The sequence below is a fragment of the Lineus longissimus genome, chromosome 14, assembly GCF_910592395.1.
Source record: "Lineus longissimus chromosome 14, tnLinLong1.2, whole genome shotgun sequence".
NCBI lineage: Eukaryota > Metazoa > Nemertea > Pilidiophora > Heteronemertea > Lineidae > Lineus > Lineus longissimus.
In genome coordinates, this window is record NC_088321.1 from 8,686,362 (window position 1) to 8,713,458 (window position 27,097).

The 27,097-nt window shown below is 38.8% G+C and overlaps 3 protein-coding genes across 4 annotated transcripts in view; all 3 read left to right on the forward strand.

Annotated features, from left to right (window-relative positions):
• LOC135499100 (protogenin-like) overlaps nucleotides 1-27,097 on the forward strand; it is a 139,758-nt gene that overhangs the window by 68,432 nt on the left and 44,229 nt on the right. Inside the window, exons 9-12 of the mRNA XM_064789760.1 lie at nucleotides 22,196-22,333; nucleotides 22,934-23,092; nucleotides 23,825-24,142; nucleotides 24,485-24,667. Coding sequence (XP_064645830.1) covers nucleotides 22,196-22,333; nucleotides 22,934-23,092; nucleotides 23,825-24,142; nucleotides 24,485-24,667 — 798 coding nt within the window. The remainder of the gene's footprint in view (nucleotides 1-22,195; nucleotides 22,334-22,933; nucleotides 23,093-23,824; nucleotides 24,143-24,484; nucleotides 24,668-27,097) is intronic.
• On the forward strand, nucleotides 3,060-18,092 carry LOC135499104 (uncharacterized). 2 transcript variants are annotated; one of them, XM_064789763.1, is made up of 9 exons: nucleotides 3,060-3,703; nucleotides 4,689-4,745; nucleotides 13,802-13,895; nucleotides 14,369-14,452; nucleotides 14,787-14,870; nucleotides 15,137-15,226; nucleotides 15,659-15,730; nucleotides 15,958-16,017; nucleotides 16,313-18,092. In XM_064789763.1, exons 3-9 carry the CDS (start codon nucleotides 13,832-13,834, stop codon nucleotides 17,383-17,385), a joined length of 1,527 nt encoding a protein of 508 aa, XP_064645833.1. In that variant the 5' UTR covers nucleotides 3,060-3,703; nucleotides 4,689-4,745; nucleotides 13,802-13,831; the 3' UTR covers nucleotides 17,386-18,092. The 2 variants fall into 2 exon arrangements, with proteins under 2 accessions (XP_064645833.1, XP_064645834.1); XM_064789764.1 differs by lacking the exon at nucleotides 3,060-3,703 and adding an exon at nucleotides 3,741-4,276.
• LOC135499178 (uncharacterized) lies at nucleotides 5,100-11,893 on the forward strand. The gene is made up of 2 exons (XM_064789844.1): nucleotides 5,100-9,415; nucleotides 11,890-11,893. The coding sequence occupies exons 1-2, from the start codon at nucleotides 6,180-6,182 to the stop codon at nucleotides 11,891-11,893; spliced, it is 3,240 nt and encodes a 1,079-aa protein (XP_064645914.1). The 5' UTR covers nucleotides 5,100-6,179.

Below are 27,097 nucleotides of genomic sequence, written 5' to 3' on the forward strand. Positions count from 1 at the left end.
AAAATAGTTGCTTTAACTTTTGTAAATGTGTCACGAGTGCTCATATTGTCTCAAAAATGAATACAAACTGCTACCTAGTTACTCAGTACATCATATTCTATACTGTGCATTCCTTGCTTCAATTGTTCTTGTATCATATTTTTCAACATTTCTCTCCAATCGCAAGCCAAGGATAAATATTCCTTTCAAGATAGCGTAATCACACGCAATTCCACAGGTACATCCCATCGGCCAATGACAGCAGGTTTTACAAAATGTAAATGTGCTGTTTATTTTCAATAGTCACTGAATAGCTAAGACACATGTAAACCCGTCTCAATTGGGCAGAAAACATCTCTCAGCTTCTTCCACAAATAACGATTCACTTATTCAACATGTGCACGCGGAAAAAAATACGACTAACTCCACTTTTTCAAGACAAACCACACCATCCCACAACTATTGCATGATTAACCCCTAACAATGACAAGTTCTTCCTCAAACTCTCCCTTTCGTATCGACAGGTGAGCACAATGGCCCTGGCCATTATATTTAAGCATTAAATGTCCCCGGGTTTTTGGTTGATGATTCTTACTGGTAAACATGGTAAATAATGTTCAACTCCAAACTGCCTTCTGACCACGCCGTTTCTTGCCAAGATTTGGATGGTTGCCATGGTAACAAAACCAACAACAGGTGACATTCTTAGTCATATATAGTGAGTGGTCCATTCATGAACTGAGTTGCCTGAAACCCGAGCATTGAATCAGTCAATATTGGTCAGATTCTGTCAGCGAGCCAAACATGCCCCACGTTGTTGATTCCATGGGGACGGGACGCCGTTGGCGCCAGATGACAGAAATGCTATTTATACTTTTGTTTGGTTTAAGATGTTCAGAAATGTCTCATTAGCTCACCTCTTAGCAGAGGTGAGCTTATCCCATACCGTGGCGTCCGTCGTCCGTCGTCGTCGTCGTCGTCGTCGTCGTCGTCGTCGTCGTCCGTCGTCCGTTAGCAGGGCACGTTTCGTAACTGTTAGAGCTATTGAGTTGAAACTTGGTACACATGTACCCTTATGTAATGACACCTTGGAGACCAAGTTTTGGTCCGATTCGTTTCATGGTTTGGCCACCAGGGGGCCAAATGTTAAAAGTGAAAATATGCAATATCTCCCTTAATAGTAGTCGGGAAATTTTGAAAAAAATATGGTAGGTACTTCTAGCAAAGGTGCATCATATATCCTCCGGGTTTTTGATTTGACCTCCTTTTCAAGGTCACAGAGGTCAAATGGTGTAAATTGGCCGTTAGGATGAAACGATGGCACGTTTCTAAACTGCAATGACTATTGATACCAAATTTGGTACACATTTACCCCTTAGTCAGGTGATCTCAGGGACCGAAGTTTGGTCCAATATGATTCACCACTTGACCACCAGGGGGCAAAATCCAAAAACCTTAAAAATGTGATTGTTCCTTAACTTCTTGCCCGATTGCCACCAATTTGATATCATGGGTACATCTAACCACCATACAGTATATGTCACACAGGTTTTTAATTTGACCTTCTTGTCAAGGTCACAGAGGTCAAATGGCGTAAATTCGCTGTCAGGCCGTAACTATGGCACGTTTCTTAACTGCAATGACTATTGATCACAAATTAAGTACACATGTACCCCTTGGTCAGGTGATCTCAGGTACTGAAGTTTGGTGCGATCTGATTTGCCGTTTGGCCTCCAGGGAGGGGGCCAAATCCTAAATTCTTCAAAATGCCATTATTCCTAGTAATGACTTGCCCGATTGGCACCAATTTTATATCATAGGTATATCTAATTCTAACAACCATTCAATGTATCACCCGGGTCTTCTTTGATTTGACCTACTTTTCAAGGTCACAGAGGTCGAATGTACTGTAAATTGGCCATTTTGGGGAAATTGTAATTGCTTGGACCCACATCAAACCTAACACTACATGACACAATACCATGCTCTTTATCCATCTTTCCTCCACATGAGGTGAGCACAATGGCCCTGGCCATTTCATTTTCACAATTGCTTTTGTATTTTCATCAAACCTCCCTCAAATTGACCGCTGCATCATGTCTCAGCATTTTAATCCATTCACAAGTTCATTCCAACCACAACCGCTCCAGAATATGATGACTTTGTGTGCAGGATATGAGCCCTTATGCAAAATGCATGTGTCAAACATGGCGTGTCATGATGACGCTACTTGCAACAGAGCGTCCTGACATTTCTTCAATGGCACAAATTATTTGTAGTGAAATTTCCTATGCTCTAAAAACGTCGGGCCTTTTTCTGGAGCGGTTGTGGTCGGAATGAACTTTCAGCTGGGACATGATGTAACGATGAGTTTGAGATGGGTTCGATGAGAATATGCGATATGCAGCACGTCACGCTGATGGCGCTTGATGACCCAGCAACTGCAACGATAAATGCAAATGACGTTGCATCTTAATAGTGGGGTGACGTGAACTCGGATCTCGGCATGCACTCACGTCGCCAGAAAGGTCTTGCGCACCAGGACTTGCATGTACTGAAAATAACGAATAATGCGTTTTTCTTCTGTCTAAGAGTTGAAACAAAATTGGAAAAGCATCAAACACGTTCAGAAAAATAGTTTACTGATGAACCAACAGAAGGACAAACATACTGCAGTAAAAAGCTGACTATTTCTTTAAGTTGATGCAGACAATGTTATCAGTACAATAATACACTCTTTGTTGAGGGGGGGGGAAACTGTGTGTTGAGTAGGCCCTCAAACCACTCAAGTTTCAAGTAGCTTGTTCGCGTCGGCCTTGTTTCGCCTCTGTCCGACATGAGAAGTAGGGCTTGTATTAATTATAAAGTGATCAACACAATTTTGGGCAATTACATTAAAAGTACCTTCCAAGATATTGTGGTGAAGTGGGGTGACAGTGGCCCTGGGGGCGACATTGCCCCAACTTTTTAAGTTGGCTGAAACTATGATAATGTTTGCGATTGAGTTATCTTTTAACATTTTTGCATGTTGATTCAGTTGAAATAGAACATTAGTACATTTTTAGCTACGCTGGGCATAAGCCGCGTAGCTTATGCTTTGGCTCTTTTTGATAGGGGGGCTGGAAGAACTACTTTTCTGCAAAATAGCTAAAATCTGCTCAGTTTCAGCAGCACATGTGCCAGGATGTCACTATTCTGAAGCATTATTTCGATAGGCTTTGCAATTTACAGGAGAAAAACTAAAAGCACCGTAATTATGATTTATAACTTAATTAATAGATTTTATCGTCTGCTCAACAGCTGATCAAATGTAAATAAAAACCACGATTCAGCCTGTTTTTATGATGCACTGACCTTGCTGCACATAGGTATATGTCGAAGCATTTGTAGCCGAGGTTGGATTCTGCATGGGCTTGCTCACAATTGGGTCATAATCAGCAGGCGCACAGAAATGTAATACAAAAATGTAGTTCTATATGAGATCGTCGCAACTTGCACTTGGAATGTGATATTTGCTCCTTTTTTTCGATTGTCAATGTAAGTATGCTTTTATATTCGACGTGTTGGCCATTATTTTGCCGAATTTATTTATGAAACCTTACAATATACGAAGCCTTATCACTATTATTGCGCCATCCGTGGTTCCTGACGTCACACATTTCGAATAAGCCCTGAATACCTCAGGATACGCCATCCAACTATCAGCTGTCTCTGGACAAGCGAGGTGAGAGAGTTTTATTTTCTTGTGCTTTATCTTAGATTTGCTACTAGTAGGCCTATTTTCAATGGCAATTGTGTTATTTCTTGAATCATATAGTAGTCAATCCCTTGGATTACTCACATGGGATTACACTGCCGGTCATCCAGGTTTCCTTTGGTTAAATTTGTCCAGCCAAATTTGCCTACATGAAAGATGGCTCGCATTGTATGTGCATGTCCATGCGAACGATTGTTTACCTCGCATGCAAATATTCGGCCTGCTCGTTGCTGATTGGATAATAGGATATTAGTAGCCCCGGGTCATGCACGACGTCACACGATATTATTAAATCATTAGCGGACTGATATCCGAGTTCTTCAGAAGTGATAAAGGGCTGTTTGTTTATTTGAGGAAGATGCGTTTTAAAGTGTTCAAACATGTAATAAGTTATTTGAAGACGGTTTGTGTGTTTTTATTGACATTCGGTGCATTTAACGCAGCAGTTTAAGTTACGTTGATGTAAAGTAGTGCCGAGTAGAAGTTTTGGCAACGGGCCAAATTAACTGCGCAGAATCGCTAGAATAAGAAATTGGAGAGGTGAGAAGAATTTATGTTCTTGTATTCATCTTGATTTATTTACGGCTTTTGCCTGTGGCAAGTGTCATTTCTTGAATCATATTGTAGAACAAATCTCTTAGATTACTTTCATGGCGAGACGCTGGCGTTTTCAGCTTTCTTTTCGTTTAATATGCCGAGTCAAACGATGGCTGTAGGCCTACCCATGATCGATTGGGCATGTTTCTTGTAGGCCTATTGTCATGTTTGCCTCACCGGTATACGGTACGGTACGGCCGTGAGCAGGGTGTTGAAAAGGGTCAGGGTATTTTTCAATTTATATACAGTGAGCCATTCATTACAAACAGAAAAAAAAGACACAGTTCCACAGAATCAAGAATGTACCGATATTAAATGCGACTCCTCTTGTTCAGTTCTGTTCTTGTCTTTTCAGTTTTCAATCACCTCATCATACTCATGACCTGGTAGTCAAAATCATAGTGGAAAAAAGGTGAGACGTTTGTGGCACTGTAGGCTTAGGCCTGGGGGAGGGGGGGGGGGTTACTCTTGAATCATAACATGTGTAGTACATCAGCGTACGAAAAAATGTGAGTAAGGGATTGATTTTTTCGTTGCATCAGCCGGTCCCGCGTGGGGCACAATAACTTAAGCCCCCTATTTTGCCATGAACCCCGCAAACAACCCACGAGAATCAATAAGATAAGAATACACCAACTCCCTGCCGAGAGCCTCTCTTTGTAACTACATGTAGTGTCCCCAAATATTACCTCAGGGATCAAGTCCCATCCTCAAAGACGTTCTGCCCTACCCCCCCCCCCCCCCCCCCATTAGACGTTTCCCGCCACTGTCTGCCACTCTGGCAACAAGAAGCCTAGGAGGAGAATGGAATCGACCTATGAGTCAAGTCAAAAAATCGGTCAAGTTTCAATTTGATTCTCGAGTTAGCCACCAGGTGGCCAAAACCAAAAACACATAAAGTGTCAGAACTCGCTTAATATTTGTCTCATCTTTACCAGAGTTTTAGGGTGTACTAACCTAACAAAGGTGCACGATATATCGCCAGAGTTTTTAGTTTGAGTCATTTTTCTGGATCATAGGGGGGTGCTTTCTGAAAATCATGAAAATTCCCTTCAGCTCTGTAACTTCTGAACGACATTTTTGGCTTTAAATTTAGTGTCTTGATAGAGGGTGGCCCAAAAGTGTGTCGTGTCAAAATATAATATTGGTCAAGTTTGATTCTCGAGTTGGCCACTAGGGGGCCTAAACCAAAAACACATAAAGTGTTAGAACTGACTTAATATTCATCCAATTTTTTCCGAATTCCATCACTCGAGTTTTAAATTTCACCTGGAGCGCTTTGTAAAAATCATGAAAATTGCCTTCTGGTCTATGATTTCAAGAACAAGAGATTCTGGTATTGGTAACACATTTTTGATAGTGAGTGTCAGTGAGTACCCATGCCCATGGCGACAGGGACATTTACGCTATGCTTGTTTTTCTTTCTTATTATTTCAGATTCAATGTCAATCGTAACTGTGACCAAAATTCCACAAAGTATTTCCACTAACTGAAGTGAATCGTCCATCAATGTGAAAAGGACTTTTCACACTATATTGAGCAACTGGGAGTGGGATTGAAACTCCAACAAAACGAAAAAGTCCATTGGACTTAAAACAGTCCTCAGGACTTAAAACAGTCCTCAGGACTTAAAACAGTCCTCAGGACTTAAAACAGTCCTCAGGACTTAAAATCCTTACTTGTGGAGTCTTCAGACTCTATCAACAATAGTCTACTGGACTTTAAACGCTATATCTTTGCCAGTTGAGTCTTTTGACTTGAGCAAGAATATCAAAGACAAACAAAACAAAATAAAAACAAATAATTCCTTTAAATTTCACTTATTTCTGTCTATACATTGCTAAAAATGGGAATATCACTGCAGCAATATAGGATGTCCATTGGATTACACTGCCTTAGAATACTAGGCAAAGAATTACAGAAAGGCAAAGTGTCATTCAACATGATATTATTTTCCAATATTTATAAAAATCTATACGATATGGTATTTTACCAGATTCGACTGAAAAAAACTTCTACCTGTGTAAAATTTATGACTGTTCTGACTTGGCATATTTATAATCAAGTCTATTCCAAATTGCTATTACAGCTGTCTAATGATGTTGAGACCAATCCCGGGCCAAATGAGTGTCAATTATTACTTCAGGGTCAATATCATCAAGGGTCCTCCATATTTCCAGATTTTTCTCGTGGAAGACAGTGTATACCAAATGCCATGACAGCTATTCTGTATCAACATATTAAATCAGTAAATCAGTGGATAATGGATGATATCCATAATATTTTATACATTGGTGATGAATTGTACCGTCATGTTCGAATGACCAATCCACATGATCTGCTGCGTCCAGATGATCTGCCTAAAGTTATCTTATTAAAACAAAAATATACATCTATCAAATATAGTACTTCATTTATAGGCAGTATGAATGGAAATGACAATGGTGTGGAATACAGCTTGGAGACAGCTCTCAACCTGGCCTTGGAGTCTGGTGACAATAATGCCTCTTGTATTATTTGTATAAAAGATTCCAGTATAGCCATAATAAAAAGTTCTCATGATGACTTCTACTTGTTTGATTCTCATGCAAGAAACACTTCAGGTCTATTAGATTCAAATGGAAAATGTGTTTTGCTACTGTTCCGTTCATTTAATTCATTATGTGCACAACTCAGAAAGATATCATCTTCTGTTACCAATGATGTGCATGCACCATTTGAACTTACTCCCATCAAACGAATAGAATATTGTCAAAAACCTCGTATAAAAGCTTCCGTTTCACAGCCTATATTTAACATTCCAGATGTTTCGTCATGCCCATTAATTTCATCCTTTCAGAATACAATTGCAAATGGTAAACCACCTGTACTAAAAGATACTTCAGCATCTATTAGAATGAAATCAATCATAAACAAGCATGAAAATGACAAATTGAGCTTGTTCAAAGATTCCCCAAGCAGTAGTCTAATATTTAAAAGAACGTCTTTTGAGATGTTCACATTCCATGCCATTGATCTGATATGGCAATGGCAAAAACAGTATCTTTTTACATCAAGGCCTCCATTAATACAAACATGGTATTGTGAAGAAACTCATACTCATCTTCAACAATGCAGACCAAGAACTGTCCAACCAATAGAACCAGATGGTAACTGCTTTTTCCGTTGTGTATCATATGCAGTTTTTGGATCTGAGCAACATCATCTTTTGATCAGAGAAAAAGTAGTTCATCACATCAAACTCCAAAATCATCTTTTTACTGCTCTTTTGCCTTTGTCATGTTCAACAATTGATCATTATATTCAAAACACCCTGATGGAATTATCAGGCACATGGGCAACTAGTCTAGAAATTACTGGAACAGCACATTTTCTAAAAACAGATATCTATACTTATAAACAAAATGATTATGATGCTGAATGGAAATGGCATCGATATACTCCCACAATTGTTGATTCTAGTGTGATAGTTGGACAAAAATCGCTATATATTAGAAATAAACAGAATCATTATGAATTCGTCACATCAGTTGAATCTATCCATACATACTCTGTTGCAGCAGAAGAAATATTACCGAATAGTGCGGTGCTTACTTGCCCTCATATGACCCCTACAACTTCAGCAAAAATTATTGAGGGAAAAACTATTTCTAATAATTATAACAATAATACTACCACTACCAGAAATATTATAAAAACCACAGCAATTACAAATAACATAGACAATTATTTTCATGACCAAGCAAAGAAACTGCAGACTTATAAAGACAATAATTATATACCAGAAGTCACAATATTGCCAGCTATGAAGTCACAAGTGATAACAAAGGCTGATTGTCAGCAAAGCAACAAAATACAATCTCGAGGTATGAAGAGGAAAATCAGTGATGATGATAGATGTTGTAAACAAAAGTGTACGTGTACTCTTAATAAAAATGTACCTAATCAAAGCAATCAAAATAGTAAAAAGGATTTGCAAAAATATGGGCCAAATTTAGATGTCTGTATCGACAAGTTCCACAAATCTCTCTTGACTGGACCAATATATGTTTGCACTTGCTGTCATCAGACATGGTTTTCTCATTCAGTAATCAAAATCACTGCAACATTCAAATCAGTTGATGATGATTATAAAGCTAAATGCTTCACTCGCAAATTATCAGTTGATTCATGTGAATGGTTGTGCAATACTTGTCATAACGCCTTGAAACAGAAGAAGATACCAAAATTAGCTTTCATAAATGGTTTCCAATTTCCAAGAAAACCTCCAGAGCTACAGTTGCATCCTCTAGAAGAACGTCTAATTTCACTTCGAATTCCTTTCATGACAATTTATCAGTTACCCAGAGGTAATCAACTACAGCTACAAGGTGCAGTAGTGAATGTTCCTGTAGACATAGCGCCAGTTATCAGATCCTTACCTCGAACTTTAGACATGGCTGAGACAATTCCAATATCGTTAAAAAAAAGATTAGTGTACAAGAAAAATCAATATAAAGAGAATGTTCGGCCAATGGCAGTCATAGCTGCTTTGCATTATCTTCTGACCAAAGAACTATACAAAGATGCTGATGTTACCATTGATGACCTTTGGATGCAAGCAATAAATAAGAATTCTTCAGACACTGACAAAATGGACACAAATAATATTTCCCATATAAATGATGATAATGATGTTGATTCTGATATATCAGACACATTTAGTGAATTTGATCCAGATGAAACAGCCTCTGGAAACCTTGACACAATGCTAGATGACCAAAACATTGAACGTGTTCGTCCTTTAACATTTGCTCCAGGTGAAGATCGAAGTCCTCTCAGTCTCTTTCAAGATGAAGATGCTGAATATTTATCCTTTCCCACAATATTTTGTGGTGAAAGGATGCCACATGATCGAGAAAAGAACTCAAATAATCCCAAACTGCACTACAGTGATGTTTGTAAGTGGCAACTGCGGGCTGAAGATCGTCGTGTTAGTCAGAATGTCCCTAATCTATTTTTCAAAGCAAAGAAGTTACAAATCAAGCAAGTCTGTGATAAAGGTACATTAGCAATGAGACGTGTACAGAGGAAAGGAGAACGGTACAGCGCTCAGGAAATACTGCAACCAGAAACACAACAACAGATAGCTAAACTTGACGAGGGTTATTATATCTTTCGCACTATAAGAAACTCCCCACCTTACCTTAGCCATTGTAAAAAAGATATTTTAGCTATGATTCGCCAACTTGGTATACCACAGTGGTTTATATCTCTCAGTGCAGCAGATACCAAATGGCATGACCTCATTATCATACTTGGCAAATTAAATGACAAAAAAGATTATACAGAAGAATGTAAACAAAATAAACTAACTTGGGAAGATAAAACTAGACTAATAAGCCAAGATCCTGTAACATGCGCTCGCTATTTTAATGACAGAGTAGACAAATTCATTAAAAATGTGCTACGAGGCCCATTTCACCCACTAGGCATTATTGATGATTTTGTATATAGGGTTGAGTTCCAGCATAGAGGATCTGCTCACATACACATGATGACTTGGATAAGAAATGCTCCTAGATATGGCATTGATTCAGACACTGACATAGTAAAGTTTGTAGATCAACATGTCTCATGTTCAGTTAATGTCTCAGAAGAAATATTACAACTAATACTCATGCAAAAACATAAACATTCAAGATCTTGTCGAAAGAAGGGAAAAGCATTGTGCCGATTTGGTTTTCCTATCCCACCTATGCCTAGAACAGTTTTGCTTGAACCATATGATGGAGATGACCCTGCAAAATATACTGATTTCTATAAAAGAATCAAAATAAGTCTGGATTCAAAAAAAGATGGCTGTGATCAGTCTTTTGAGGAATTCTTGGATGAGGTGAATTGTACATATGAAGATTATATCCTTGCAATTCGAACATCAATTAAAACTCCAAAAATTTTCTTAAAACGAAGTCTTCAGGAGATAAGAATAAATCCTTATATGAAAAATCTAATCACAGCATGGGGAGCAAATCATGACATCCAATTTATCCTAGATCCTTTCAGCTGTGCAGTCTACATAACTGAATATATCTCCAAGAGTCAACGAGGAATGAGTTCACTATTACACAATGCTTGTAAAGAAGCGCGACAAGGAAATAGCACTCTCCGAACACAAGTTCGATCAATTGGAAATAAATTTCTGAATGCCACAGAAGTATCTGCTCAAGAAGCAGCTTACTTGGCCTTGCAATTACCACTAACTAAAAAAACCAGACAGGTTGTCTTTATTAATACCTCTCCTCCAGAAGATAGAACCCGCCTACTGAAATCTGAAACAGTACTTAAAGAACTAGGAGATTCAACAGATATCTATTCTTCCAATGATATTATTAGGTATTCAAAACGTCCAAAAGATCTAAATCGTTACTGTTTAGCTGACTACATAGCAACTCTAAATATCATATATCCTAAATCCATGAATAAAACTGATTTATATCCTTATGAAGATAATACTGAAGACAGCTTAGATTGTGAAATGGACAACAGTTCCATTAACCTTTCCACTCAAGAAGAAGATGCACTTGATTATGTTAACATTACTTTACCTAGTGGTATACAAATAAAATCAAGAGATAAAGCAAAGGTTATACGTTATGTTCGTTACAGTGAAAAAAATGATCCTGAAAACTACTTTCGAGAACAACTCCTTCTTTTTTGGCCTTGGCGCGATGAAATAAATGATTTGATTGGGACCTATGCCACTTATTCAGCACATTTTGATAGTATCAAAACTCTAATATTGCCAAAACAATTGAAATATGACAACCACTCCAATGCTGTAGATATAGCCATGCAGAGACCACAACAAGATGAAGCAGATAATGAAGCAGATATTGCTCCATCTACATCACAACAAGAATGTGATGATCAATTTGAATGCTCTACGCCTAGTCACCAATTTGATTTCTTCGACCCAAAGCGAACAACACAACAACAACAATACGATATAAGCAATGACTTACATATGGGAACCACTGTAAATGATAAACTGCTACGAGGATGTATTCCAGATGAGGATTATTATGCTTTGTTGCGAATACTAAATAGTAAACAAAGAGATATCTTCATTCATATAAACCATTCGATACGAAACAAAACGAAACCATTGCGTCTATTCTTAACTGGAGGAGCAGGAGTTGGAAAATCAGTTCTTATTCGCACATTGTACCAATCACTGCAAAGATATCTTGTGACACAAACAGTTGGTGATCTTGACCACATCAGAGTACTCAAATGTGCACCAACTGGTACTGCTGCATTTAACATTGAAGGGCTTACTTTGCACAGTGCATTTAATATACCTGTCCACCAGCCATTTCAGCCATACAGTACTGAGCAATTGCAAACTGCTTATAACAAATATAAGCATTTATCTGTGGTTATGATTGATGAAATTTCCCTTGTAAGTAATATGATGTTAAAACAGATCAGTGATAGATTAAACCAACTGAAACAAATCCCTGAAAAAGATCAAAAACACATATTCTTTGGTAATCTCCATGTTATCCTTGTAGGTGACCTCTTCCAACTAAAACCATGTGCATATGGATGGATTTTTGAAATTCTCGGTGAAAATTATTGTCCCTTGGGAACTCATCTTTGGGAAGACTTCTTCATTTATGAATTAACTGAAATAATGCGCCAGAAAGATGATAGAATTTATGCCGAACTGTTAAACAGACTCCGACAAGGTAATCAAACTACTGAAGACATTAACATATTGAAGGAAAGAATAATTGCCAAATCTTCTCCTGATTATCCTTTACAAGCTCCACACATGTTCAGATTAAATGAAGAAGTAAACAACTTCAACGAAGTTATATATGAATTGGCAATGACAGAAAAAATCACAGTACATTCAAAAACAGGCATAATAGGCAATGTTCCTAACAATATGAAGGAAAAAGCTTACTGGCATCTTGCCAATTCTGAAAAATACACAAAAATGACTTTTACAGGTAACTTGATGACCAACCTTAAATTGGCAATTGGTCTTCAATATGACTGCACAGTGAATTTAGATGTGGAAGATGGCCTTACCAATGGAGCTTCATGTATCATAAAACACATTGAGTTCAGAGACAATAAAGAAAAACCAGCTATAATTTGGGTGAAATTCAATGATGTTAAGATAGGTCGCAATTGGCGCTCCAAGCACAAACATTTCTATAAACAACATATTAGCAGTGAATGGCTTCCAATATTTGCTGTTACCAGAGCTTTCTCTTGTTTTCGTAGCATGATGTCACGCCAACAATTTCCCCTTTGCCCTTCAGCAGCCAGGACAATACATAAAACCCAGGGATATACAGTACCAACAGCTGTCATCCACCTAGGCCTCCAAAAGTGTTCACATATTCATTACACAGCTCTTAGTCGAGTTACTAAGCTTCAAAATTTATATATACTAGAATTAAATGAGAAAAAAATATCATTGGATAACAAAGTGGTTCTTGAAATGGCAAGATTACGAAATGAAAAACAGGTCCAACTCTGTTATACACCAGTCTCGCAATTGTCACCTGATAAGCATCGCATTCTATTCCAGAACATACGTTCACTGCATCTGCACTACAAAGATATACAGCCTGATCTAAATTACACCTGTGCTGATATTGTAGCTCTAGCAGAATCTCGTCTCAGAACTTCTGACAGCAATGATGACTACCTATTACCGAATTTCCATAATATCATCCGAAATGACCAAACTCAATCCACTCATGTACGCCCACCTCATGGTATAGCCCTATACTTGAAAAAAACATACAGCATCCTATATACAAACCATGTATCTCACAATGAATTCGAATACTCCATTGTATCTGCACTATCTCCAATAAATGGATATATTCAAATAATTGTATTCTATAAATCAAATAATTGCACAATACCGACCCTCAAAACAACAATGCAAAAAATGAAATTTTGCATTAACTATGACTTTCCATATGTCATAGTTGGTGACTTTAATATAGATGCTTCACTTGCTACAAACTACGCCACAGTCTCAAAAATAGAATCCATTCTTTGTAGCCCACAACTTATTGTGCAACCAACAACCATCTACAACACACTTATTGACTGGGCATTTACTAACATGAGACCGAACATTGAAGTCATCACATCAGTAATATCTGACCACAATATATTATCACTGCAATGTTCCTAAATTGTCACAAGTAAAGAAGTGATTTCTGGTCAACTTGCCTCCACACAATATGCAAATGCTTGTCCTTTCAGTATTAACGGTTTTGGGTCCCAGTCTATCTCACTGATTGCCAATGTGTTTTGAATACACATAATGATTATGTTTTTGTTTATTCAGGGTGCAGACAATAGACTTGGTCTTCTTTTCATGAAATCAATAGCATTTGCCATCAGTTGTAGAAAAAATTTACTCAATTTGCAATATTTTTCTTTTTTCAGTTATCAAATGAGACCATCGCTGATGTAAATATGGATTCAAAACTGGATTTATTTGGTAATAATGCTGACAAACCTGAAGAAAAATCCAAAAGAGGTAAGGCCAAGTTTGTTTTCCGTTGCTACTTCTTTAAAAAAGTTTTTTATAGATCCTCCAATTTCTTATTACAGGTCTCTTCAATAGCAGTACAGTACCCTAAATGAAATGCCTATTTACATAAAATCTCTAAACCCCAGACCAAAATTTAACACTCTACCAACTCTATACTTCTTTGTAGAGAACAAAGATTCTAGAAGCTGTATATGAGGCATTGCAAAACTGTTGCAGGATACTGCATCTCTAACTCGACTCCTGTCTTTCTGAGGTGCCTTAAAGTAAAAATCATTCTCTTACATTTGCCCAATACCTTTATAATCTTCTTAAAACGTAGTTATATTTCATGTCTACTGAACACGCTTACTTATTATTTGATTCACAGTTGAAACAGATCTAACTTATTTGTCATGTTAGTGTAACATCTGACATATTTAAGTCATATGAGTATAACTCCTTCACAACTCGTGTTTCAGATGCACATATATCTCCAGCTCACACCTCAACGAAAGCAGTGGCAGTGGTTCCTGAAACAGGAAAAGTTGATACAAAAATCACAGGTAAATATGACACTCAGACAACAGCTTCTATTCCACATTAGTGCAAGATAAAATGTCCGGTGGAATAACAAAAAAAACCTTCTATAACATCCAATATCCAAGTCTTCTTACTCGTTCTTCTGGAAGCCCACATCTAGCATCCAATATTTCCATTCTTTTGGCAAAGTCATGAAAGTGCCTTATTTCTAAACATGACTACTTTTCATGCAGAAATGATCATAAATTCTTATCAGTTATGAAAGAGATACCAATTGTAAAATCTGACCTATCTACTCCATAGCGTCAACTGTCTTGTCATTTGCCTGTTAACCTATGAATATTTTCATTATTTCAGCAATCTCATCTCCTATTCTAAGAAAACAAAAGCAACTGTCCACCCCTTCTCCCAAAAAGCAGAAGACCCACATTGAAACAACAGGTATATTTTGCACCCATAAAATACATGTACCTTACAGTCCACTCACTTCAGTGGACTCTGAACAAACAAATTTCAAACAAAAAATGGAGATGTATCATCAAAGTGCCTCATTTTTAAACATGACTACTTTTCCTTCATACAAGAGATGATCATGAATTTTATCAGTTATGAAAGAGATACCAATTGTAAAATCTGACCTATCTACTCCATAGCATCAACTGTCTTGTCATTTGCCTGTTAACCTATGAGTATTTTCATGATTTCAGCAATCGCATCTCCTATTCTAAGAAAACAAAACAAGAAGCAACTGCCCACCCCTTCTCCCAAAAAGCAGAAGACCCACGTTGAAACAACAGGTATATTTTGAACCCATAAAATACCTTGGAGTGAACCCTAAACAACGAATTTCAAACAAAAAATGGAAATAACTGCAATTACCACACACAGTCACTCTTGGAGACCATTCTTTTATTCACTCTGCTGCATCGTTACAATATTTTCTACTCTCCTAATGACATTGTCAAATACCTCATCTATGCAACAAAGACATCAGAACACTGCAGCCATTACCCATTTTCTCTCTTCATCTACTAAGGTGCTTGAAAAACATCTTACAAACTTATTATTAGTCGCTAATACTTGGTGACAGACGTTATGTGGGGTTGAATTCAGACTATCCAATCGAACAGGCTAAAAGCTGATGACACACCTTAGAAACATAAAATCATTTCACTCTGTATTACAATGTCAAAAGACTATTCTTTTATATATTTGTCCCTATTTTACAGCTCCTCCATCCATTTGTACTCCACCAAAACAGAAGATACTATTCAGCCCAGAAAAAATAAACAAAAAATCACGTAAGTGTTGTCTCTTGAAATGTCAATGACAGCAATAATTCAGTCAATATCAGCAGAGGGTTTTGAAGATGCCTGTAATAAGAAATTGGAGGATCTATAAAAACTTTTTTAAAGAAGTAGCAACTGAAAACAAACTGGGCCTTACCTCTTTTGGGTTTTTCTTCAGGTTTGTCAGCATTATCACCAAATAAATCCAGTTTTGAATTTTACTTTTTAAATTTTTACAGCCCTTCCATCAACTTCTACCACAGCTATGAACAAACGTGAACAGACAACAACATTATCAGGTAAAGTGTTTTGTCCTAAAAGAACAACTATACCTGAATTAAAGAAGATAGAACACCACAAAGCTGTAGATCCTAGACTAAGAGGAGAAGCACATTTTGCAAGTACATCACCAAGAAAAATTATGTTCAATGTGACAGCAAAGGTTAATAAAAAAAACCACTTCTGGTAAAAGTCCTTCTTTACCTTACTTCTTCTTGAAAGATTCTGGATCCTTTTTCCTTATAATATCTGTAAATATTCATCACTTCCTTTGTTTCTACTTCACTTATCTTCAGAATGACCTTGTATTTTCAGGTACCAAGGTTTCTACAAGTTCAACTACTGCACTAACACCAAAAAAAGATCACACACAAAATCAGATGCAAGGGTACCTACATGCTGTTCAGGAGAGAAAAAATTTCATCACATTCGAGCTTCAAGTACAGCAGGACCAGTATTGCCATGGCATTACCTTTGATCCCTACATCTTCAGGACTGTTATGTTAACACTTGTGCAGGAAAAAAATCCAGTCATGATTGAAAACTACAATTTGATTCCATCTCGTTTGAATCCAGGTCAAGATCTCAAACTCGCATCCAAATCCAAAATGACTCCAATATCCCACCAGCTGCATTATGAGCACAAACCACCCACACCGTTTACAACAGAACTTGAAAAAATTGCCACCATTTCACCAAATACTAAAATCAATGTTCAAGTTGTCATTCTTGGTGAAAACCCAAAATGTGAAACTAAAACTGTCGCCTCTGGACCAATAAGAATGCAAACAAAGTATGTTGCTGATGACACTGGTATCACTAACCTGTCCACATGGGACAAAAATATTGATCAGCTTCAGGTCAATAACACTTACAGGTTGGAAAATGTGTCTGTCAAATTCTTTGAGAAAGAAAAGCACCTGTCAACTACACCACAAACCACTATCACTAACATTCCACCATTAACCAATTATGTCAAATTGGAAACTGCAACTATTCAGGCCGAAATTGTTGCCATACAAATAACAACAAAATATCAGTGTCTATCATGCAGTCACCTAAATGCTTTCATCTCTAATACTGGCACAAGATGTCGTTGTGACCATTGTGGCAACCAGCAACTTGCACTTAAAGCCAAGAAAATCTTCCAGGGCGATGGCACATTTCAAACACAAACTCAGGAAACTTACAAACTTGCATTCAGATCTGATACTTTGGACGAAATTCTTGATGCTATCAAAGCATCCACAGTGTCATCCACATCAGAACATGATGAGATGCCGTCAGCTGAGCATATTGAGTCATTCCTTCTTGAATACGATGACAACTTCACCGTCACATACTATCCTAGAACGAATATAATCTCTACTCTCACAACCAGTCAATAAAGCAGCAACCTGTACCTTTCTACATGCATAATAGCCTGAACAGTTAACAACATTTTGCATCACAGGCCTCCATCGTTGTAAGAGGGCAACCAGCAAAATTACTCCACATGTCTACATTTCATTTTAGCAATTCTCAATCTTGTCATAGCAGATATTGCTTCAGTGTTATATTATCATCATGCATACGCATTTGTAATCTTCAGCATTTTAGATCATTAGTGTTACTTTATATATTACATCTCATAACTGATCTGTGTTTTTAACATTACTGATTTCAATCATTGCGAATACTTCCTGTAGCTGTAGTATTACATGTATCCTTGGAAAGGCATCATTTCCAATCATTGTACTCACAACTTCATCACTGCTGTTATTTCATATGTTCTCATCTATCATTTCAATCATTGAAAATATTTCATTCCATATCACCCTTGCTTGGATATAATTCTGTATCAATCCATCTCGTAATTTCAATCATTGCGAATACTTCCTGTACCTGTAGTATTACATGTATCCTTGGAAAGGTATCCTTGGAAAGGCATCCTTGGAAAGGCATCATTTCCAAACATTGTACTCACAACTTCATCACTGCTGTTATTTCATTTTTGATTACATTAATTTTACCTATGATTACAAATCCGAGTATGTTAATTTCAATCAGTTGCTGGACAACTACAATTATTTTCAATAAATAAATGTTAACTTTACACATCTGCTCAATTCCTTCTCATTTCTTAGCAGATTCTTGATTTAGCTCAGGAACTGTCACATTACCACATGTGTCACATTGGCACATGCTCAATACTCCTTCGACAACTTTCAATCCACACAACGGTCGCCAAAAGTTCAAACAAAAATTTTCTTTCAATATCTGCCAACCATTGTGATCATTCAAAGCACTATTATATCATTTCGCAAAAACCTATGCAGTGATTGGACATCAATGTCATTTCATACTCAACAGAACAAAGTAAAACAAGGTGTCAGCTGAGCTCTTTCAAGATTCTTTAATCCCATCCAGTAATTTAGTGACACACTCCCAAACCTAATGTACCGGTAGAACGAATTTCTTGCCCTCTCAGGATGCGACCTATCCTCTTGCAAACGGTCTATAACATGACTCCTCATCATTCATAGCCCACACAAGTATTGCATGTCTGCAACAACATATGCTTGTGTGCAATGTATGTCTGTATGTCTGTGGAATAAAAAATCTCGCATCAATCAAGTCAAAAAGTCCAACCTCTTTCCACAATTGCTTCCGGCAATCACCTGCAGTATGGCTTCACAACGAGAAAAATGCATTGGCTTGCTAGTCTCTGTAATGAGCACATGGCAGAGACTAGTGGCGAGACTCCATTCAGCCCATTTAATACTACATACCAGCAATGTACACTGGTACAACAGTGGTACCTCCTACATTTTCTGCACCACATTCCCCTCATCAAGCATAATGTCTAATTATTCCACCAGCGGAGCTATCCAGGCCGTCAGGCCTCTAGTACTGTGTTTGGTTTAAGCTGTAGGGTGAAAAATGTATGGGACTTTTTTACCACAGTTTGGGCCATTGTCACCTGAAGCCTGAAACGCAGATCGAAAAATATTCTCTTTTCATTTCTATAAGGTCTGTGGCAAGTAGAGAAGTTCTTATTTAGATCCGAGGACGAGGTGATTTTGTTTCTCTGTTTAAGTCCTCGATTCAATTGTTTTGTGTTCAAGGAATTGATACCGAACTGGAGGTATTGGTTGTCTCACCAAAACCGCAAGGGTGGAGCTAAAATATACACTAAAACTGAGGTGTAGCCGAGGTTTTGGACAATAATTTAGCTCCACCCGAGGGCTTGGGTGAGACAATCAATACCGACAGTGAGGTTTCAATTTCTATTTTTTTCTATCACACCTCAAATTAAATATATCAAATAATGTGATTTTGCTTCCACATTTTGCACCAACCCAAGTGGTCTAGGTTGTCTCAGCCAAACCTCTGTGGTAAAAACGAGGCTGTACACATTATCCATTATCAATTAATGAACAAAATATTCTCACGCAGGTATTTTAGAATATTGTTTCTAAGGTATTTGCAAATTACCCATGAAACGGGCAAGTTGAAATGGGATATACCTTGAATTGCATGGGCATAATGATTGAACTGTATTAAAGATATAATGGAGTCTTATTGATGAGACAGTTTAAACAAGAAATGAACAATATGTAGGGGTCTAGGCACACATGTGTCAGACATAAGGACACACTGTTTCAATGCATGTTTGACAACAGGCAACGCAATGTACATTGTCAAAATGTCACCGCATTCTCGGATCGAAATCTGAACCACCCTGATATTCATTTCTTGTCGACATCATTTTCCTACGTGAATGTTATAATTGGGGTGAAGTAACTTCGGGGAGATCAGTGTCATAGTGCTCAGGGAGCACCAGGTTCATAGTCGTAGGTTCAACTCTTGGAAACATCACTGCTGTTTTGTGTTTGTGTTCTTGAGCAGGACTCTTAACTCTACTTGCTTCTTTCCACTGAGGTAAATGGGTACCTGGGAAGTTGACCTGCGATGGACAACTAGCATCAATTCTTCTTGTCGCTTTATGCTACAGAAACCTGGCTAAGCTCTGGCAGGCAACAGCCTGGGAAGTTATTAGCTCAGCAGACTTAACTTTAAAGTTGCCTTGCCAGTTGTAGTGTGAGCTTAAAGGGGTACACCATTCATAATTACTTGTGGTCTAGTTAAATAGAAATACACAATGCCGTAGTGCAGTTATAATAGCTGCGCTTACACCACGAAATATTGGTGGACCAATTGCACTTACACCACCACATTGCCGCGACAAATTGGTTCGGCAATCCATTGCCGATACAAATTGCCGAGCGAATTTGTCCCACCAAGCTTGATGGTCCAAATTCGCCCGGCTTGTTAAAAGCTCGGCTTTGTCGTGGTGTACGCGCGAATGGATCGGCAATTAGCTAGTTAGATGGTTCGGCTCCAGGCAGCGCTTTCGAAATGGCGCTTTCTGCCAAGGCTTTCCGCGTTCTGCTTATTGTTTGCGCGCCATCTGTAGCCAGATTTTATAACTAGCTGCAGCGCTGGTGTAAGCGCTTGGTGGATTTTCGATGGTGCGGCATTGGTTCCCGAACCAAGATTGGTGGTCCATTTTCAGGTGGTGTAAGTGCGGCTTATGTGTACAGATTTGTTGAAACTGGGTATTCATAGTATTTGTATATCTGTCTACAGACTGACAATGTTGAAGTTTATATTTAGTAGGTATTTCTGCAATTAGACATTTTAAAATTCAATTACAATTTCAAAATTTTTAATGAATGACGTAGGCCTTTAAGCAGGAGGAGTGTATACCTGAAAAAACAGGTGACTTTATTGGGGTGAATATAAAGAGTACACTGTACAGTAGAACCTCTCTATTAAGGACACCTGTGGGACTGACAAATGCTGCCCTTATTTGAGAGGTGTCCTGATTAGAGAGGTAAAATTGAATGAAAACTACCAATTTGGGAGCAAAAGTAGTGTCCTTAATAGAGAGGTTGTCCTTATTAGAGAGTTGTCGGCTAAGGGAGGTTCCACTTGACATTGCAACTTGAGACAAGATACATGTACTATCATTATTATCTCAAAACCAAACAATCCTCATTCCAAGTTGGATGCCCCAATATCCAGTCCATTGAAACTGATCACTGGGAACGAGGCTTACCATTTCAAAATATCTCAAATCCTTGTTCCCAGGACCTCTTCAATGTAAAATGAGGTCATCACCAGTAAAAATGTAAAAATATCATTGATTTTTTAAAGTTCGTGTATGTTTTTGTGCTATTAATCATCGGGAGTGTTTGAATAGTAAAATATAGTGCCATGTATACGATTGCTACATAACGGAACCGTTCATGCGATGGAGTGGTGTATATTTGTGTTGGTGCTCTGGAGCTCTGCACCCATTCAGGGGAGGAGGAGTGGTATGTTTCATCTTCAGTTTCCATGTACTTTCGGCATTCTTACGTAGTTTCTGCGATGTTGTATGTATGTTATAGGCCTGCGCCTCTCCTGTTCATCACTTCTATCTGTGCCACGAGTAGATAGCGATAAATGTTGCCTGTGTGCAGTATTCAAAAACATCTAGATTTTAAAATGAACCACTGTGCCTCATTTTGAATTCAGTTTTGGTGCAAAATATGGAAGCTGTCAAAAAGCATTAAAAACCACATTATTCGTTATCTAATTTGAGATGTTTTAGAATAGAAATTGATACCTCACTGTTGGTACTGATTGTCTCACCAAAACTGCTCAGTTGGAGCTGAAATGTTGACCAAAACAAACCAGACATGTCAGGTTTTTCCAAAAATCCACAAAAATTTATCAGTTAGCATTCTTTACCATGAACAGATTCCAGGATGCTGACGTACTAAACCCACATGCTACCGGTACCGAACTGGCTTGTCAGCAATCACATTTTGACTGAAGTTTTTCCAAACTTGCCATACATTGAGGGCAACAAGAAATTGTCTTGCACAGTAGTCTAAACTCGTTGCACATGGTTGAAGCCATACTTCCGCTGTGCGATGTTCAAGACTCTTTGTTCAGATCTTGTCTCACTTTACGCTGATGTAATATGTTCCTTTCTAAATATGCACCCATTTTGAAGCTGATGTTTTTCTGTGCATGTGCGAGGCTGCAATTTAATTTTGAATCTCTTCTGCACACTTGCGAGACAGGAGAACCCAGGCCCAGTGACGCAGATGGTTGGAGCTGGTTCGTTAAGTTAACTTCAGCTCTTTGTGTGTGTATTTTCAGATAACGCTCCAGCCCCACCCAGGAATCTACGAGCCTCGACAAAATCTAGTGAAGCCATCTACCTCGAGTGGGAACCGCCAGATTATGAAGGCGACAAACCGATCATTGCGTTCTCCGTGCATTATTATCCATCTGAGGGTGAGTTCTTTATTCTCCCTTCCTCCCTGCACAATCTAGCAGAACTGTCTTCATTCTCCCTACCCCCTATGCATCTCCATGACACAATTTAGAGCCATCGACCTGGTGTGTGAACCCCAGGTTATGAATGCAATCATTGGCATCTCTGTGCATTACTATCCATCTGAGGGTAAGAATAGTCCCCCCCCCCTTCCCCCACTCTCCAGTTGTTCTATTGAACGGTTTTTGAGGAAACAAACTTCAGCACTGATGGAAAGGAAGGGTGTCATAGAACGACAAAACACTGAGAGAAAAAGAACTCAATTGAAAGATGGGTCCCTACATCAAATCCAAGATGGCTGCCACCTTATCTTTTGAAATCTTGTGAGTGCAAACACCCTTTGGGGACAGTGGACCCAGGCATAACTTGGTTACTCTGAAAATGAACTTTATTAAAGGGAATGTGATGTCAAAGACATTGCCACTCGCCCTAACAAAACATAACATCCAGCCATACAGTCAGCTCAACAAGGACTCCGGGTAGCAATCCCCGATGATGATGAAAATAGTTAAGCGCAGTAAGATCTCGGTTCAATTTTCAAAGTGACTATTTCTCTTTAGGAACCAGCGTAACAGAGGAACAGGAGGTCGTCCAACTGAGCCATCACGTCATGGAGAATCTCCGACCGTTCACCAATTACACATTCTATGTCGTCGCCTACACACCAGCCGGCGCTAGTGACAGGTCGCGTATGGTGGTGCAACAAACGGGTGAAGCATGTAAGTCAAAGTAACACGTCGGGATTATTTCAAACCACCTAATTTTCCTTCCACTTCATTTTTTGTAATTCACAAAAAAGTTTTTAAATTGGAAAATCGCGCAATTTTTGTATAGGATTTAAAAATTAGTTTTGGATTTTTTTTGCAATTTTTATTTTCGAAAAACTGGATTATTCATGAAATTGACCAAAAAAGCTCCAGTTTATTTTGTTTAAAGGCCATAGCTTTACGTTACAAATTTGAACAATTGAAATCTATATAATTATTGACAGTATTTGTGTATCTGTCTACACGACGGCACTGCTCAAATTCATATTTTAAATATGTAAATGTATTTACGCAATTGGAAGTTTTCAAATTACGTAAATACGCACTAGACCAAAACTCAGCAAAGTATGCTTAATAAAAACTGCACTACGGCATTGTGTATAACTGCATTTCTATTTTCCTGGACCACCAGTAATTTCCAACGGCGTGCCCCTTTCAGTGTACACTTGGATATTGAGTACACTGTGGCCGGTGTGTAGCAACAGTCTCTACGTCTCTCTGCACCTTCACTGGTGGTCGCTTCACCGGCTTCACAATGCCCAACCATCTTACTGTGGTCTGGTGACCATTTCCTGGTACCATTCCAGCAGTTTCTTTGGGCCATCCAACTTTGATAAGCCGGCTCCAAAATGATATGTCAAACTTGTTTTATTCTTTCAGTCTAACCACATGCTTCTATTTCAGTGCCAGTTGGCGGACCTCAAGTCACCTTGACAACCATGTCACCGACCTCCATCAAGGTCGAATGGGGTGAACTTCCGCCCTTCATCGCTCAAGGTGTGGTCACAGGTTACAAGGTGATCTACCGTCTCCACAACCAGCCATCAGAGATGGTTGAGAGCGTCCCAGGGACTGCCCGCAAATACATCATCAACAACCTCGACCCATTTACGAGTTATGATATTCGCATACTAGCAGGGAACAAGGTTGGATTCCCTGATTTGGACGACGGGGATTTGCCGTGGGTGACAGAGAAGACACCAGGCCAGTCAACACCAGAAGGTTCGTAGCAAATGACAGGCAATGTTATTTTTTTCTAATGACAGAGTTCTAATACTAACGCCACATTTCCCCACGACACGATTAACTCTTCAGGAATTAGGTGCCTTTTTTTCCGACGCAGTCAGCAATTCCCGGGCGATTTTCTGAACCAATGCTAATATTCAACAAAACATTAACAAAATTCTGCTCACCTTATCCAATAAAACTTGACATCATTGTAATCAGCTACCCAAACTCTTACTGTTGATGTATAATAAGTCTATATATCCTTCAATGTCACTCTGTATGTTTTGTCCTCTGACTTCCCATGTTTCCACCTACATTATGTTTTCTCCCTTGCAGCACCGCAGCCTCCAGAGATGCAGTTGGTCCCTATCAGCCCAACAAGCGTTATGGTCTCGTGGACTCCCGGCAAGGGAAAGATTCTTGGCTACAAGTTGTACTATAACATTATCGGCTCAGAGACAAAGATCGGTCCGATCATCCTCCTGAACAACAGCGTTCGTCATCAGTTTAATAATCTACGTGAGTAGACGTTTTAAATTTTCTCTTTTCTTTTTTGGTGTTTTCCTACATCTCAATCAATATTCATGCATAGCTTTTTATTTCCATTCCACATCCTTCCCAAGTCCTTCCCATGTCCTTCCCATATCTTCCCGCGTTCTTCCATAGTTCTTCCCATATCTCCCATATCTCCCATGTCCTTCCCTATGTCCTTCTCATATCTTTCCCATATCTTCCCATATCTTCCTGTGTCTCCCCATGCCCTTCTCATATCTTTCCCATATCTTCCCATGTCCTTGCCATGTCTTCCCACGTCCTTCCGAAGTTCTTCACATATCTCCCATTTCCTTCCCATGTCTTGCGATGCCATTCCCATATCCTCTTTCCATCTCCACTGGTTGTGCTCCTCCATTGGGATCTGAGGCATGTTTCGATGAAGACTTGGAGACTTGTGTCTTCTCATTTATTTTGAAAAGTTATTTTATGTGCAGTGGGAGAACCAGAAATTTGGTTAGGTGTATGTTGGGGGGGGGGGGCACGACCCCCAGCCTGGGGCACGACCCCAGCCAGCAAGAAATCACGGGCAATCTTGGAAATGAACTGGCTCTGGTGGCACTCCCCTAGAAAAATTTACAAATTTCGGCGACAAATTTGCAAATTCTTAGGGCTAAAATTTGCAGTAGGTATTTGCTTTTTGGGGCGAGGTGGCCTTAAAAATCAATGATATCTGCCGAAAAGGAGGCGAGCACTCCATGAGCCCTGTAAATCCACCCCTGAGGTGTTGTGGTATTGACAGAAATGGGTTATTCATCAGCCTGTTGACACTTTACTGAGATAAAGGGTAAGAAGTCAATGGGCCTGGTTCGTGGTGTTATGTCATCCTGTTCTAACTGGTTGGAGGATTGGGTAACAACTCTCTTAACTGCTGAAATTTGGTCTAAAATTCAGTAATTTGTGCTCACAGAGTGGGGTGATCGTAAAATTATGTTGGGGAGCTTATACAATATCGTGGCGTCCGTCGTCGTCTGTTAGCGGAGCACGTTTCTTGGTATAATAGTAGTTTTGGGTAATATGCCCAGATTTCTTTTTTTTCCGCGATATGACCTACTTTTTGGCCTCCATCTTGGAAATTGGTTTTGCCTTTTTGAAGCAAATGGTTGTACGTAGAGTGACGAAACTTTTATAGTGGGTGTATCTAATAAGGTTAAGTGACATCTATGTACTCTCTACAACATCCCTGATTTTCAGTTAAATCATCTACCAATATGGCCGCCAGGTGGCCATCTTGAAAATTAAACAAAGCCCTATTACTCTCAAACTAATGATCGGATTGCAACCAAACTTCATGTGATTATGTATCTATGTACTCTTATCAATACCCCTAATTTTCAGTCTAATCCCATTACAAATATGGCCCCATATTGAAAATCCAACAAAGTCCTATTACTCCTAAACTGTTGAACAGATGTCAGCCAATTTCCGTGTGACATGTACACTCTTCAGTAACCCTTAAATTCATGTAATTTTCTTATGTGCCATTGAGGCGAGAAGAATAATATAATTCAATGGAATCAAAACTGGTGAAACTAGCCAGAAACAGTTTTCCCCATATCCACTGCAAGTGACAAGCATTAAATTACCCGAGATGAGCACACGGTCCCTGGACCATTTCATTTATCAAGTTTTTTCCTGTAAGCGTTGTGGGAGGTTTAGTGAGAAATTGGCTAATACTAGCATTATACCCGTGGCGCGGGTTGTTTTAGGGTGTTGGCATACTGTGGGGTCGGGGAAATTTGGGTGAAATGAAATGATATGTCTGGGGGTTGTGTTGGACTCCACTCGTTCCAGAACACTCACTTACTTGTTAATCTGCAGTGGTTAGCCTGTTTTTATTGCAGTAAAGAAATTTTAATCGGGATTTATATTATATTTTATATTTGCCCCGGGTATTCATATAGGGAGCTGTGCGCTACTTTGCGCCCAGTGCTTGGGTCGGGTGAGGCGGTTTTGTTATTATGTGACGTGAATCACCTGATGAATTCCCAAACGGTAATAGAAAAATTAAGAGCGATTAACAATGTAAGGTGAAAGAGTATGACCAAAATAAAGGGGGAAAATTGCGGAAATGGATGAATGCTTTAAACATATAGTGGCCCCAATACTTTCCCGGCTTATGTTTGTATAATCCCACACTTTTGATTTAATAGATGACCCCATATGCAAATCAGACCTGCTGAAAAGGCCCCTTATGTTAATGAGTATGCCCATATATAGAAAGAACATCAAATCCTTTTTCGCGGAGATCGCTGCAAAGTTTACCCATTTAACCCGGCGAGGACCATCTCCATATCAACCACGACTTTCAGGAAAAGTTTCGAGGTCATCCAATCGGAACTGACGGAGGAGATGTGTGACAAACTATTTCAGCTCTACGTCCATTATAGTAGTGAA

What these genes read in the sequence shown, in the direction of transcription:
- LOC135499104 (XM_064789763.1), top strand. Translation starts at nt 13,832, where the DNA reads ATGGATTCAAAACTGGATTTATTTGGTAATAATGCTGACAAACCTGAA. An exon ending in AAAAATAAACAAAAAATCAC is followed by an intron (nt 15,731 to 15,957) that starts GTAAGTGTTGTC and finishes AAATTTTTACAG; the next exon opens with CCCTTCCATCAACTTCTACC. An exon ending in ACAGACAACAACATTATCAG is followed by an intron (nt 16,018 to 16,312) that starts GTAAAGTGTTTT and finishes TTGTATTTTCAG; the next exon opens with GTACCAAGGTTTCTACAAGT.
- LOC135499178 (XM_064789844.1), top strand. Translation starts at nt 6,180, where the DNA reads ATGGGAATATCACTGCAGCAATATAGGATGTCCATTGGATTACACTGC.